The following is a 15,278-nucleotide window of genomic DNA, read 5'->3' on the forward strand; positions in this document are numbered from 1 at the left end:
CTAAAGTAAACAAGAGAGTCGTGATGGCCTCAGTTACTGTACATTTCTCTAGCAGGTAGGTACCTATCTATGGAAAAAAAGACCATCATGCCGTCGGAAACGAGTTCAGTCTTGCATCGACATTACCACCTTTCATTTTGGACGGATGAACCTTTGTGACACCCTTCTTTTGGTCCTCTTTGCTACATTTTGGTCGCTTCTTGGAGATTACACTGCATTTTCGTTATCTTGACAGATGCCGTCTTTCAATCCTCTGGATTTCTTTTGCTGTCGCAAATCGCGATGGCGTGGGTCTGGCAGCTCAGCACCAGCTACACAAGACACAACAGCTCTTCAGCCTGTACCATCACTCCTCCCACGACTTGAAGAACAACAAGAAGAACCCGGACCAACGTGCCAGAACACCCTAATGGGGTTATCTGATATGGTGTGGGTGGTACCGGAGGACCAGAGCTCTTTCGAAAGCGACTCTGTCACAAATCAACACGTTGACTCTGACTCTGATTCCTTCATTTCAGATCGGGATCTCCTACGCTCGACAAAGCCAGGCACTGCTTTTGGTGCTGTACGCAAAAAACTTATCAAGAGCATCTCACACAATAACAGTAGTGACCAGCCGTCACGTATCTCTGTTGGCAACAGTGAAGAAGAAGTTGCAAGACGAGCCGAATTGAGGCGGATTATGCGCTTGAGAATTCGAGATCAGCTCGAATCAGACGAGGCTGAAGATCAATTAGAAAGCAAACCAACAATTAGTATTCGGCGTGTAGCTTCATCTGCCGACAGTTCTCCGCCAGTTTCGGGACCTCGAGATGCTATTGAGTTTGGTGTCAACAATTCTTCCTCCAGTAATGGGCAACCCGCTCGACTTGATCAAGAAAGGCGCGACCATGGCCCCCCTGAGGATCTTGGAGGACCCCAAAAGAGTTCCAATGCCCCGGAGAGAGCTTCTTCAGAGCAGCCCGACGTGGAAGGTAGAAATGATGACTCAAGTGAAGATGCTGTTATTCAAAGACCCTTGGCGATACACCCCTCGGCGCACATCTCAATGGCCGATGACCTCGGCCTCTCCCCTTCCCAAAAATCTTTCCAGCTTTCCAATAGATTTGGGCGCCTTGATCGAATACTGGGACCAGACAGCAGTTTCAACAATCGCCAAGCTTCTTCCGGAGATGGCCAGTCTGCACTTGGTGTTTGGCTCATAGCCCAGGGTCTCCGCTCACGAGATAACTCAGACATTTTCTTTGACGAAGACGAAGATGCGCAAACCAGAAACATAAATGGAAAAGCCGCATACAGCTCTCCTGTCGTGGGAAGGGAAAAGAGCTTGTTAGCATCTGGAACCCAGGCGACGCCTGAGACAAGGGATTGCCATCAACAAGGATCAGCTTTTGTCAACCCACCTAGGGAACTAGATCCTCAGTGTCAGCTCGAACCCAGTATTCAGAAGGATTTTGACGACAACTTGGCCTTCTCCGGAGAGATACCATGGGGCTCGACTGTAAGAGCACTTTTAAATTCGTTCACAGATAACACTTCGTCAAGTGATCCGTCAAAATCTCCGCCAAGTCCAGTACGGTCAAAAAATAATATCTACAAACTGGATCTAAAAGATCTAGAGAGTATGGAGTTATCCCCTTTCAGATGTGGGTATACTATCCATTGGAACAAATCAGAAAGCTAACGAAGAGGGCAGGGCGAAGCCGGGATTCTCCTCGAGACAAGGGCAACCTGAATAGCCAAAACCACAGGCTTACGCATATAGGAGCTACCCACTCGAAGACTCGCTCTCACGGAGTTATCAGCAATGTCCAGTCTGAAGCAGATGCAGCCTCCATGGCTCAGTCAGAGTCTGCCAGCTTTGTTCAGCGCGAAGCCGAGCTAAGGACAATCAAAAGGCGATTCAGCGAAGCATTGACTCAAAAGAACCCCGAAAAAACAGTGTTCACACGTTTCCGTGAGAATTTCTCTCACTCAGGCGCTCGATCGCCGGTCAAGAAACCCTCCACAAGTAATGTTTGCCTAACAATTCCAACGAGTCACTTTAGAGCCAAGTCTGAAGGCTCCATATACCGGCATGTTAAAGACCATCGGGGTGCCCCTCGAGAACAAAAGTTTCTTCTGGTACCCACAGAAAGGACGAAGGTTCACGAAAAGGGAGCCAGTGACAGATCAACGAGACGTTCGAACATGAGCATTCGCCCATACATGAGCAGACTGCCTACAGAGGAGTATAGAAAGCCAAGTTTGGAACGTCAAGAAAGTGCAACGGATTTATGGCAGCGCGCTGTTAGACTTGAAGCTGAAAGCAGGCATAGCGGCAGCTTTTTGAACACGCCAAATCATGATCAGAGAAGCCTTTCCTCTAACAGATCCCTAAAGAGAACAGCCGCCGCTCGGAATAGCAACAATAGCATCCATGATGTGAGACGAGAAATCTCACAGCTAACACCTTCCACAGATGAACGATCTTCTCCAAATAGCTCGAAGTGGCTTATCGAACGTTGGGTGTCCCAAATGCGACCAAGATCGACTCACCCAACAGAGTCAGTCACAAGTGTAGGGCTGGTAGGTCCCCCAAGATCCTGGTCCAAATTCCCCTCCTTCAATAGGGAGGAAAGAAACAGGAACATAACATCCAGAGACGAGGTACGGCCTCGGGATTTCGCTGTCAAGCATGTCACTTCGGAAGGTCAGATTAGGTGGGCAACAGATACGGGTTCTGGGAGAGATGACCAGCAGACTCACACGCTACCTCGTTCTCTATCTACAAGATTCGGTGGATTGGTCAAGTCCAAGATGAATCGAATGATGCCGTCGAAAGCTTTACGGCACCGAATGAGTCAAGTCTTTATCTCGAGGTCTGTGACCTCGAGCCCACCACACATGGAATATCCTGAAATGGGCATCCGGCCTACCGAATCAGGGTATACTGAAATCCAGGCAATGGGCAGAGAAATCAATTATATGAAGAGCCGGGCACATCTACAGACTCCCGAAAGAGACCTTTCAAAGCCCCATTCTTCCAGAAGCCTGGGGGATAGAGTAGTTGCACTTATGCATGAGGCTATTGGACAGAGACATCCAAAACATGATGAGCCTCTCCAGTTAGTCGACATTCCCATGGTACCATTTACGCCAAGTTTAGCTAGACAAAGCATTGCTGCCACCACGACAGATTTTTTCGTCACGCCCAAGAGCCACCTTTCGGACGATGGAGAGAGTGACGAAGAAAAGAACGGAGGAGAAGGAGGTTCCGCGAAAGCGAGAGAACGGGAAACCTGCCAGGTGATCCTTGGCAGTGATAGGACATTGTCAAAGCCACTATTCGCAGCTTCCATCGCATAATTTGACAACAGAACTCATTCTTCACCTGAAAATAGGACTCCAGGCCAACCTGGTGTGGCCCGAGAAGAGTAGACATTACAGCAACAGATACCATACTATATTAGTCTGTATAGTAAAATTCCTGACAATCACTTGGGGACAAGATTAAACATGATAAAATTAATGTGTTTGCAAGCAAAGACCAGTTGGGGGAATTTTATTCATTCTGAGCTTTGATTAGTCTGTAGGTAGACGAGCTTTACGTATGCGGTCTTTTATCAGAAAATAGAACGATGAGTATGTTATCTCCATCACTCCGTTTTAGACAGCTTCATCCTCCTTGCCCTTTTCTGCGTATATTAGATCATACCGGTCCTTTCTAGCTTTTGCCTCTTCTTCCTTACGTTGCATCTCCACTTTCCTATCACGCAGTGCGATACAAAACTTGGAGCGAGCTCGAATCCTGGGGCCCTGCCAGATGAAAATGAATGGAATGAAACACATGAGTGCGCTAAGACCTCCGAGAAGAGAACATGCGCCATTGATATTCAGTTGACGAAACATTGGTTTTGTGGCGAGTGGCAATACAACAGCAAAGAGAGACCGTGTCGTTGAGGAAGCGGCATTCGCAGAGGCAGCGAATATCTCGTACGCATCCGTAAGATAGTTCAGCATAGCCATAAAGATCAATAAAAAGCCCATTCCGAAAAGGATACCGGCTAGCATAGGCACTGCAAAAGGTATGTTACCACGAGCAGACCAGCCGAGCCAGAAAAGAGAGACAACAAAGAGCGGACCACCCAAACAAGCTAGAGGAAGGCGACGGTATTCTTCGCGGCGAACCCAGGAGTCGTTTCGTTCTGTCGCACGGGCAAGAACGTTATCCCAAGTCCAGAAAATGGGAAGAGACAGAGCTGCACCGCCGAAAATAGGAAGATAAGCGAGGCCTGTAACACCGGGCGAGAGGCCGTAGACGTCCTGGAAGATGATTGGGAACGCTTGAAAGGACATGTAGAATATGGCATAGACGAGAGCGAGATAAGTGCATGTCGTTGTCACGATAGGCTCAAAGATGATCATACGGAGGGGGCGAGTGAGGACCACAGTGAGAAGCTGTCTGAGATCTGTTGTCTCAAGATCTCGCGGTGCAATGGCACGAGATGACGGGTCTTGCTTGCGGAGTTTTTGAGCGCGGCGCGACAGGAGGATCGGGCCATATGTCTCAGGGAGAAAGACGATCAGGACGACGGTAACACCAGCGATCATGAGAGCAATCCAAAAGACCCAGCGCCAGCCAATGTTGGGACCAGCAAAACCGGAGAGGATCGGGGATAAGATGGGACCCCCAGTGGTACACTGCAGTTTTGTCAGCTTATATCTTGCGCATCTGAGCCTGGAGGGGTGGTTGTTGCATAACTCACCACCATGAAAATAGCAAATGCCCTGCCCCTCGTGCGAGGGTCGTCATAAATATCCGCCAAGATACCAGCGACAATTGCAATGGGCGAACTCGCAAAAGCGCCACAGAAGAATCGGAAGATCAACAACGCAGCCCACGATGGAGCGACAGCACAGGCCATAGTGAAGATGGTGAAGAGACAAAAAGTGACGAAGCTTAGATTTCGACGACCATAATGTTCGCTGAGAGGACCCCAAACTATGGGACCCAAGACGTAGCCGATAAGGTATACAGAGATGGGGAGCACACTTTGTTCTTCTGATGTGATGTTGAAGTCTTTGGTTATATCTGGTATTGCCATACTGGGAAGGGCTGAACCCATGGTTGAGTTGATAACCAGCATCGAGGTACATAAAACAACCAGTTTCTTTTTCGTCTGAACCGTACACTCTTCGTTAGTAAAGACATTACAAAGTAAGATAAAACATGATGGTTGAAATAACCATACATTTGACCAATCGACTGGATTCTCCGGATCGTCAACTTCCCAGCTGATGAGCGTCTCGTCGGTACGACTTCGTGTCCGTGAGCGGATGTTGTGAAGGGCGCCAATGCCTCGGTCTGCCGTTTCCTCTTCATACCGGGATTGGGCGTCTAGTTCGTCGAGATGATATATTTGATCTGAAAAAGATGTACTTCTTCGTTGTCTTCCTCCTAGTGAATTGTGAGCTTGGGTTCGGATCAGAACAAAGCATTGTTCGGCAACGCAGCCTCGGCAATGACTTACGACATGGAGAAGGTTCCCGCACAGTCTCACTTGATTCACTTGCAGGCATTGTGTCTCGCATTTGGGAATTATTGAAACTATCCACACGCGGCATGTTGGCAATTGGCAAAAAGCAGAAGCAATGGTAGCTGCGCTCAAAGGATGTTGAAAGAAGGAGAAAAGGCTATGACTAAGTATGCAAAGCGAATTCCTATTATTCGCACCTGCAGATAGGCTCCCATGACATAGCAAACAGCTTTCTCAAAATGGTCAATTACGAGGGGTTCAAACAGTCATTGGTTATGTCCTAGGTAAGTCCGGAGCCGGGCCTCAAATATGGGGTAGTCCTGGGTAGAGGTGGGATCCACGGGGCCGATGATGGAGGCGAGTGTGGGAGCTATCTGCGGGAGCTTCTTCCGCTGGTGAGGGGATGATGCCGGGCCGTAGTTGTCCCCTCCAGAATGGGATGAGCTTCAAGGATCACTACAGCTCGATTGCCGATAGCTTGCCATGTTAGGTCTGTTGGCTTGGACCAAAGCCGAGAGAACGAATGGCGGTAGACAATTCTGCTGGATCAACAAAAGTTGGGGGGTTATCGGAATCATTCCTCGGTGGCTGATAAATCGGGAATAATAGCCGGATACAACACCATGAGCCCTTCAGTTGACATTCAAACGTGCTAACACAAGCACACTCGGTTTCCCACACCGACTGCAAGCTCCCCAAAACGGCGTATTACAAATAGAGTTTCCTAAGCGTGTTGATGTGCAGAGGGATTGCTGCATTATGGATAAGAATTCTCCCGGGAGTGCTGACTTGACGTCGATGATTTTGAGGGGGTATCAGGCTTCGATTTCTTTTTCTGCTCAAGTCTCTAGGTTGATCTGCTTTCCGAATCTGGCATATAAATCGACCTTGAGCTTTGTCATCTCCTCACGGATAGACGATAGCTTGTCCTCCAATGATGTGGACTCTTCCTCGAGCGTCTCCGTTGCTTTCTCAAGCATCTCCTGGGCCTGCTCTACCGAAACGTGGAAAAAGGCATCGCCAATTTTGTACCTGAGTCGAAGTTAGTTCCCGATGTGCTCAATTCGAATCATTCGTTCGGTTCGTACTGGATCTTCTCGTCCTCGTCGGCGAGTTCGAGTTCTGTAGACAAGTCGTCGAGCTCTTCCTTCTCCTTCTATACAGCGTATTGAATCAGTATCTGTTCGGCCAGCTTTGCAGTGATTTCGATGGTTAATATCGCAGACGTACGTTCTTAGCGCTCAATTCGTCGCCCAAAACAAGTTCTCGCTGGTGTAGGCGGCTGAACCGGTTGATCTTGTCCTGATCCTCACGTCGAACCTCGACCTCGTCGGCTGCCTCCTCATCCGCCTTTGAGAGCTAGATTGAAGTTAGGTATCTGCATGGAAGAGTATAGAGACAGTATACTTACCATACGACGCTGTACTAATGAAGCCATTGTTGACGAATATAGATGATATCGTTGTACAGATCCCAAGCTTGAGCCTTTCCCACAACTCAGCACCAAATGCAAAGGTGGGTTACAGTGCGGAGACGCCGCCGTTGAGATGGCACTGTACGCCCCTCATTTTTACTGAAGTGTCTCTCCTGGCGGGATGGCAGGGGCCGTTTCAAGGGTGTGAAGCCTCGAGATACGTACACTATTTCGGGGACAGCCGATTGGCTAATCGCCCCAGCTCAAGTCTAGGTGAGGTCAGAGATGGTATCGATTGCGGAACGCGCATTGTCAACAACGTTATAGAGACAAAACAACAAGCAACATCTCGTCAACCATGGCTCTCGGAAAGAAGCCCTACCCCAAGGCGACAGTGAAGAAGATTATCAAGGCTCATTCGAACCACAATATCAAGAAGAATGCTGATGTTACCGTGCGTCTGGCTCATCTCATGATCGTGATAGTTGCTAATGTTTACTTGGCTTAGATCTTCCTCGACTACATCCTTTTCATGGAAACGTACGGTATCAACGAGCCATTTTGATCTCATAAACTAACCAAATTATTAGTCTTGTCAAGGAAGCGGCAATCCACGCAAAACAGTCTGGAGAGCGAGGACTATCTGCGCGGAGTGTCAAGAAGGTGACGAGGGTACGTTGTTTGATTCATCACTTTTTCTGCATCTGCTAAAGGTCGCTTAGGATACATTGACCAAGTTTAAGGGTTGATCCAAGTCAGAAAATGTGACGAGCAATGACTACAGCACTCATCGAACCATCGACAAAGTTGCGATAACTAAGAGCCGCGCCGCGATCGAGAGTTAACAATACCTATCAACCACAACCAACGAGTTGATATAGCTGTGTTGCTGTATCAATTCAATCATTTCGTATACCAAAGACGAAAGCGAACTTGGTTGAAAACGAGGTTGCTTTTTGCGCATCTAAAAGGGGGCATTTGAAAAGAAGGAAGCCCAGAACTTGGGCACGAGACCACTTCACCTCACCTCACCTCACCTCACCTCAGCTGAATGCGCCTGCAATTGAGTGGGGCATTCGCCATGACGATGGAGGCCTTTTAGAATCGCCTCACATGTTGGAGGCTGTAGTTATTGACAATAAAAATACCTGCATTGTCAATTGACAAGCCTGGATGAAACGCATTATTCCTTTGCCTCAATAATACCTGTGACCATAATTATCGTAGAGCTATTGGCACTCAGCGCATAGATTCTTACCGGTTCTAGAAACATTGGCAGTCCATGTCAATACAGGGGGTTGCCTAGGCACTTGGGCCCGGTTGGTGGCACTGACGCTGGCACTGGCTGGCACTGGCACCGACAGCTGGAGCCAGCTTCGTTTCTGTGTACCACCACAACTTGGCCTTACTCCATCTCTCCTCAAGCAAACTTTCGTCTCCTCTTCTCTCTCTGCCCAACTTATCCTCTCCCAAACTCAACTCTATTTCACCCGCATTCTGAACCAATCTCCAGCTTTTAGCTTTCCTCATCACTCAACTCTTTAAAGACTTTCCCCTCCCCAAACCTGTCGCACGTCACAGCCGACAGTGCCTCCACACCTCGCGCAAACTCTCCACCACCAAAATACACAACTCTACCACCATGGCTGCTCAAGCTGGTCAGCCTCAATCCAAGTCGGCCAAGAAGAAGGCCGCCAAGGCTCTTGAGCGAACCGAATCCCCTGCTCCCAGCGTTACCTCCGCCTCTGCTACCGCCGATAAGACCAGCGATGACAGCTTCGAGAGCCCTTACATCAAGGAGATCCAGAAGTAAGTTTTTAAACGGCACGGTAAGAAAGTTTGTTAAACCTTGGATGCTAACGGTCACTGAAGGAACATCCGAAATGTCAACAAGAAAATCGTTCGTGCTTTTCTCTCCGCCACCGTACCTAGTCGTCGATGCTAACAACAAGGCCAGACCAACGCTTCCAAGACCGATTCCCTCCTAGCCCAGAACCCTGGCAAGTCGCTCGACGAGCTCATCGAGTCAAAGATCATCAATGCCGATCAGAAGGCCCAGATTCTCAAGAAGCCTGCGCTCCAGCAGCAGCTAGCGCAATACGAGGAGCAGCTCACTCAATACCAGAAGGTTGATGAGCAGTACAAGACACGTGCCGCCAGTGACAAGGCAGAATGGGAGAAGAACCTCGAGAAGGCCAAGGCCGATGCAAAGGCTGAGGCCAAGGGTGAGGCTACCAAGGATCTCCACGACAATCTGCTGGTCCTGTCACAATTTCTGCGACTCGCTGCCTACCGTCGCGAGGAAGCTCAAGATCCCGAGTCGGACGAAAGCCAGGCCATCGAGGGAGTTCTCCTTGCTATCTACTCTGGTGACGAGAGTGCTGTTCAGTCTATGCTGAAGCTCGTCAACGGATCCGACGATCAAATTGTCAGCGTGCCCGGCGAGCAGCTGCAAACCCCTTGTAAGTGACCCAGACTTGGTTCTCTGATCTATCCTGACAATGTGCAGTCTCCAAGGTCAAGACCCTTGCCCAGGAATACAAGACCCCCTACGACGATGCACAACCCGCTGAGGAGAGCACCGAACAGCCCAAGGAGGTCGTTACGGACCCTACTATTGCGCACGCTGCTGCCACTGAGATCGACGCCGGCGATACCGTCCTTCCTACCACCACTACCGAGCCTTCTTCCAACGGCTTGGCCAACGCCAGTATCGCGGATGACGCTGCCAACGCTGTCGCTGAGAGCCACTGGGATTCCACTAACAATGAAATGTCCACTTCCCAGGAGTGGGTTGACGTGAAGCCTGCCGAGGCTGTTGAGGAGGCTGCTGCTCCCGCTCCTACTCGCGTTGCCAACGCCAACTCCTGGGCTGATGACCACCCCGAGGTAAGTGATCTCGTTATCTATGACCCATGCTAGATAGAGAAGCTAACCGGCCAAACCAGACCACTGCCCCCGCTGATCCCAACGATGGATTCCACCAGGTCCAGCGAAACCGACCTCGCAACGAGGGCGGTAACCACCGAGGCCGTGGACGTGGCGAGCACCGAGGTCGAGGCGGTTTCCGCGGTGATGGTCGTGGACGTGGTCGCGGCCGCGGAGGTTCTGGCGGTGCCCCCCGAGCTGCGCGACGCAATGATGAGTCTTAAGTACTCCCAAACACGGCATGCGGTAAACGCACAGCCTACGAATCTCCTTGAATCTCCCGAGGGCAACTGTACATCATGAAATGACGGCGTTTACAAGTCAAGATTTCTGCGGCAAAAAGCCAGGGGACGGTGGACTTGAGTTGAGGACTTTGCATTTTGGGGTTTTGATGATTTTGGGACGACTCGGATATACATCTGGCCACGGTGTCGGCTGGAGTTCGTAATACATTTGTAACAACGTAAGCCTTTCGGGGGTGATACCTGGGGCAGTAGGTAACAATGTGAATTAATACCCGCCAAAGCGTGCAGTGATGTGACTGTCACATGTTATAATTTCATTGATGAATAGTGAATACATGCCATTTACAATTGGTTAAAGGCCATGCCCAGCCATGTTGCTCGGGACTATTGGCCGGCCGAGTACTGTATTCCTGTCTCAATTTATGGTTCTCGGCGTGAAGCTATCTCAGATAAGGCTGAAGGAAGACAAACTCTATCAGCTTCAAAGTGCCGTCATAGGTTTAGTTGGCAGGGGTCTTGGAGAATGTGGGGGAGCTTGTTGTGTCTTTTGGTTGGTTGTTCAAGTCAAGAACAGAAGCAGAGGCCACGTGCGTTGAAATATGAAGGAATAGGAAATGAAACAGTTTATCAATGCGTCTCCTTTATTAGAGAATGATTTCTTGTAGCCCAGAGAGTATCCATCATACGTGGCTCTACGGTATGATCCGAGGTTTCTACTTTTCGATGTTTGAGGATGAGACCAGATCGCAGCACCATGCAGCATATGTCGTGCTATTTGGTACATCATGAAATTGCACAAATTACTGTCATGAGTTATGATCAAATTAGGAAACATCATGAAGTTCTGAGACCGAATAGGCCACTTGTCAATTTTGATTCGTTAGTTGGAGAATGTCTGGGGCCTCGATGTGTCAAGCGAAGGCTGGACACTGAATACTGAGGCGAGGCCGAGAACTGATGTTCCACCTAAATGTTTATCGCACCAATAAAAATTATATGTTCTCCTGAAATTCTCTCAGCCTTGCATAACTAACGTCACTGCCGCTATTGTACCTATTGTTAGCTGTCCTCTTCATTCCAGTGGCTAGAACCTACCACTGTCTTCAATAGCCATCGTGGCTTCTTGGTCCCATGGGAGAGATCCACATTCTGGCCACATCAACCTCTCTTCTTCAACTTATACATTCAAAAGGAAGCGACTCTCTGGGCCTTTTTTTCTTCTGCCCATAGACGTCATTGTCTTTTTATTCTTTTTTTTTGAAAGAGGCAACGTTCCTCGTTGACAATAGAAAAGACACCGCCTTTCAATTTGGTGTGCGCAACTGAGCGCACCCCCACCAAACCACCATCATGGCATCTCGAGTCTCGCCGCTCATGACGCTTTTGGCGACAATCTTTCTCTTCGCCACAAATGTTTTCGCCATTTCCGCTGTTTTGGGTGTCGACCTTGGTACCGAGTATATCAAGGCCACTCTCGTCAAGCCTGGTATTCCCCTCGAGATTGTCCTGACCAAGGACTCCCGACGAAAAGAAACCTCCGCCGTCTGCTTCAAGCCTTCCAGGAATGGACCTCAGAAGGGCGAATACCCCGAGAGGGCCTACGGCGCTGATGCCATGGCTCTTGCCGCCCGATTCCCCAGCGATGTCTATCCCAACCTCAAGACCATCCTCGGCCTGTCTACTGAAGACTCTGTGGTTAAGGAGTACGCCGCCCGACACCCCGCGCTGCAATTGCAGTCCCATCCTACTCGAAACACAGCCGCATTTAAGAGCAAGTCTTTTACTGAGGAGCAGGAGGCATGGATGGTTGAGGAGCTGCTCGCTATGGAGCTGCAAAGCATTCAGAAGAACGCCGAGGTGGCTGCTGGCGATGGATCCATCGTCCGCTCCGTTGTTCTTACTGTTCCTCCATTCTACACTATCGACGAGAAGCGAGCTGTCCAGACAGCCGCCGAGCTTGCTGGTCTGAAGGTTCTGGGACTCCTTAGCGACGGTCTTTCTGTTGGTCTGAACTACGCTACTACTCGCGAGTTCCCCAATGTCAGCAACGGATCCAAGCCTGAGTACAATATTATCTTCGATATGGGCGCTGGCTCTACCAAGGCTACTGTCATGAAGTTCCAAGGCCGATCAATTAAGGATATTGGCAAGTTCAACAAGACCGTTCAGGAGGTTCACGTCATTGGCGCTGCCTGGGACCGCACTCTTGGAGGAGATGCCTTGAACTACCTCATTGTCGATGACATGGTTAAGAAGTTCATCGAGTCAAAGGGTGCTCAGAAGGCTTCCATTGCCGCCGAGAGCGTCAAGGCTCACGGTCGCGCCATTGCAAAGCTCACCAACCAAGTCGGAAAGATTCGTCATGTGTTGAGTGCCAACCAAAACACCGGCGCTAGCTTTGAGGGTCTATACGAGGACATTGACTTTAGATACAAGATCAGTCGCGCCGAGTTCGAGGAGATGGCTGCTGAGCATGCTGAGAGGATCACTGTTGTGATTAACGATGCCCTCAAGGCCGCTAACCTCGACATTATCGACATTGACTCTATTATTCTCCACGGTGGCGCTTCTCGCACCCCCTTCGTCCAGAAGGTTTTGGAGAAGCTCTCTGGTTCTACCGATAAGATTCGATCTAACGTCAACTCTGATGAGGCTGCCGTTTTCGGTGCTGGTTTCCGTGCCGCTGAGCTCAGCCCCAGCTTCCGTGTTAAGGAGATCCGAATCTCAGAGCCTGGCTTCTACTCATCTGGTGTGAAGTGGGAGACCAATGGCAAGACTCACCACCAGCGACTTTGGTCTGCCGTTTCTCCTCAGGGAGCCGCCCCTAAGGAGCTTACATTTACCAATGGCGAGGATTTTACTGCTACATTCTACCAGCAGATTGGCTCCGATGAGAAGGACGTCAAGGTTCTTACTACAAAGAACTTGACTGCTACTATTGCTGCTATTAAGCAAAAGTACCCCTCTTGTGTTGAGTCCGAGATTCAGTTCAAGCTCGGTGTCAAGCTCAGCAACGAGAACGGCGAGGTTCAGATTGCCAAGGCAGCTGTTGAATGCGAGGCCGAGGTCAAGGAAGGCCTCGTTAATGGCGTCAAGAACCTCTTTGGCTTTGGAAAGAAGGACCAGAAGCCCTTGAAGGAGGGATCCGAAGGCTCCGAGGAGGAGATGAAGGACGACAAGTCTTCGTCTTCCACCACTTCTTCTGAATCTTCTACTGCTTCCGAGGCCGATTCTGCTTCTTCTGGAAGCGCCGAGGAGGTCAAGCCTGAGGTCAAGAAACGGGAGACTGTTGGTATTCCTGTCGAAATCATCGTGGAGGACCTCGGTACTCCCAGCCTTACCAAGGCAGAAATCTCTGCTTCTAAGGATCGTCTCAAGTCCTTTGCCGCTTCCGACAAGGCACGGCTCCAGCGAGAGGAGGCTCTTAACCAGCTTGAGGCATTCACATACAAGATTAGGGATCTCCTCGAAGGCGATGCTTTCATCGAGGCCTCTAGTGAGAAGGACAGAACCAAGTTGGCTGATCTCTCCAGCGAGACAAGTGACTGGCTCTACGCTGATGGCGCGGAGGCTACAAAGGATGTTCTCAAGTCCAAGCTCAAGGTCCTTAAGGACCTTGTTGCTCCTATCCAGAAGAGAGTTGAAGAGTCCGAGAAGCGCCCCGAGCTTACCACTTCGTTGAAGGAGGCTTTGGAACGAACTTCTGAATTCCTCAGCAAGATTAGGGAGCAGATTGCTGAGCACGAAAGCTGGCACAAGTCTGCCTCTGAGTCGGCATCCATATCTTCATCAACTGAGTCTTCCAGCACAGATGCTGCTGGAGAGAAGGCCACTGGTGACTTTGACGGGCTCGAAGACGAAGACAGTGCAGCTGCTATAGCCCGCAAGATGGAGGATGTCATCAAGGAGAAGGGACCCATCCCTCCTCTGTACACCTTGGAGGACCTCAAGGAAGCCAGTGATCTTTACAAGTCCACACAAGACTGGTTGAATGAACTTGAGCCCAAGCAGGCTAAGCTAGCTGCCAACGTGGACCCCGTTCTTCTCATCAAGGACCTCAAGGCCAAGCGTGAAAAGCTTGAGAAGGTCAGCATGGAAGTCGCCCTCAAGGGTGCCAGAAAGGTTGAGGAAAAGAACCGACAGGCTAAGAAGGCTGCTAAGGAAGCCAAGAAGAGCAAAGGAAAGAAGAGCAAGACAGCAGGCGGAGATCCATCACAGGAGCCTATGCAGTTCAACGCTGAGGACTTCATGAAGGATGGTGAGATCGACAAGGAGCAGCTTGAGAAGCTGATTAACAACATGAAGAAGGAGAACGAGAAGAAGGCCGAGGGAGAGAAGAAGCAGACTCACGACGAACTATAGACGATGACGTGTTGACTTTTGGCTTTCCTATAAGGAAAAGGGGAAAGATAGATATACTATACGCATCTTGATTGGATGATACCGGGTCAAGCGACGGATGATAGAGCTTCTGATCTATTAAGAGTAAAAATTACAAGTATGAACATATGGATTCCTCGCCAACCATGCTATTAAGTGTCAAATGTGAGATGCATGGAACAGATCGGTCCTGTTGCGGTCCGTTTTATCTACAACACCAGCCAACGACACGCAGCGTAACGATGTGTAGGTACCATGTATCAATCCTTCATGTTTCCCAACTGTTCCACGTACGGAGTGTGTCTCAAGTCGTTATGATGTTGTCTAGTCTCGTGAGGGTGTCTATGACCACCATTCCGAATACTCATTTCATCAAACATCTTTGTATCTCTACTCCCTCAGACAAACACCATGTGCTCGTGTCGCATAGCTGCTACCAAAGACATGGATACCATGTTGACTTACGCATGTCATGTTACGTCGCAATTGCAGGTTCCCATGTTTGCTCCCGCATAGGCGAGAAACAACCCGATTGCAACGAGGTTGTGTAATGGTCGGCGAGGTGTGAAGGGCGGCTCGTCTATGGCAAGCGACTCTGTGTGCTACAGGAGATATCGGCAGGTAAGGATACTGTGATGATTGCTCGGTTTATGCTACTACGATGAGACGTTGCCGAAAAGATTATCGTGAGATTGTATTCAGGAGGTGATTGTGTTGGTGTTTTGCTTACACTGACTTGGCGGAGAAACTGCCTGGCAGGTGCTGGCAACTGCAACCATCACACCTGCTTCG

General features: G+C 49.6%; 6 protein-coding genes across 6 annotated transcripts; 4 read left to right on the forward strand and 2 right to left on the reverse strand.

Moving 5' to 3' along the window:
- Positions 1-282: 282 nt before the first annotated feature.
- On the forward strand, positions 283-3,348 carry FGSG_10824 (uncharacterized protein; the record flags this gene model as incomplete). Its single annotated transcript, XM_011327269.1, has 4 exons — positions 283-287; positions 338-393; positions 519-1,501; positions 1,645-3,348. 4 exons carry the CDS (start codon positions 283-285, stop codon positions 3,346-3,348), a joined length of 2,748 nt encoding a protein of 915 aa, XP_011325571.1.
- Positions 3,349-3,648: 300 nt separating this feature from the next.
- Positions 3,649-5,607, reverse strand: FGSG_10823 (uncharacterized protein; the record flags this gene model as incomplete). The annotated part of the gene is made up of 4 exons (XM_011327270.1): positions 3,649-4,683; positions 4,749-5,174; positions 5,235-5,407; positions 5,514-5,607. The coding sequence occupies 4 exons, from the start codon at positions 5,605-5,607 to the stop codon at positions 3,649-3,651; spliced, it is 1,728 nt and encodes a 575-aa protein (XP_011325572.1).
- A 536-nt stretch (positions 5,608-6,143) lies between these two features.
- On the reverse strand, positions 6,144-6,985 carry FGSG_10822 (uncharacterized protein). The gene is made up of 4 exons (XM_011327271.1): positions 6,931-6,985; positions 6,750-6,878; positions 6,608-6,675; positions 6,144-6,551 (listed from the first exon to the last, which is right to left on the reverse strand). Exons 1-4 carry the CDS (start codon positions 6,955-6,957, stop codon positions 6,359-6,361), a joined length of 417 nt encoding a protein of 138 aa, XP_011325573.1. The 5' UTR covers positions 6,958-6,985; the 3' UTR covers positions 6,144-6,358.
- A 306-nt stretch (positions 6,986-7,291) lies between these two features.
- Positions 7,292-7,682, forward strand: FGSG_10821 (uncharacterized protein; the record flags this gene model as incomplete). The annotated part of the gene is made up of 4 exons (XM_011327272.1): positions 7,292-7,387; positions 7,442-7,473; positions 7,524-7,605; positions 7,656-7,682. The coding sequence occupies 4 exons, from the start codon at positions 7,292-7,294 to the stop codon at positions 7,680-7,682; spliced, it is 237 nt and encodes a 78-aa protein (XP_011325574.1).
- A 669-nt stretch (positions 7,683-8,351) lies between these two features.
- On the forward strand, positions 8,352-10,388 carry FGSG_10820 (uncharacterized protein). Its single transcript, XM_011327273.1, has 5 exons — positions 8,352-8,742; positions 8,806-8,833; positions 8,891-9,395; positions 9,443-9,822; positions 9,882-10,388. The coding sequence occupies exons 1-5, from the start codon at positions 8,576-8,578 to the stop codon at positions 10,083-10,085; spliced, it is 1,284 nt and encodes a 427-aa protein (XP_011325575.1). The 5' UTR covers positions 8,352-8,575; the 3' UTR covers positions 10,086-10,388.
- A 1,068-nt stretch (positions 10,389-11,456) lies between these two features.
- Positions 11,457-14,751, forward strand: FGSG_10819 (uncharacterized protein; the record flags this gene model as incomplete). Its single annotated transcript, XM_011327274.1, has 1 exon — positions 11,457-14,751. One exon carries the CDS (start codon positions 11,457-11,459, stop codon positions 14,466-14,468), a length of 3,012 nt encoding a protein of 1,003 aa, XP_011325576.1. The 3' UTR covers positions 14,469-14,751.
- Positions 14,752-15,278: the final 527 nt, after the last annotated feature.

Source organism: Fusarium graminearum, chromosome 3 (assembly GCF_000240135.3).
Source record: "Fusarium graminearum PH-1 chromosome 3, whole genome shotgun sequence".
NCBI lineage: Eukaryota > Fungi > Ascomycota > Sordariomycetes > Hypocreales > Nectriaceae > Fusarium > Fusarium graminearum.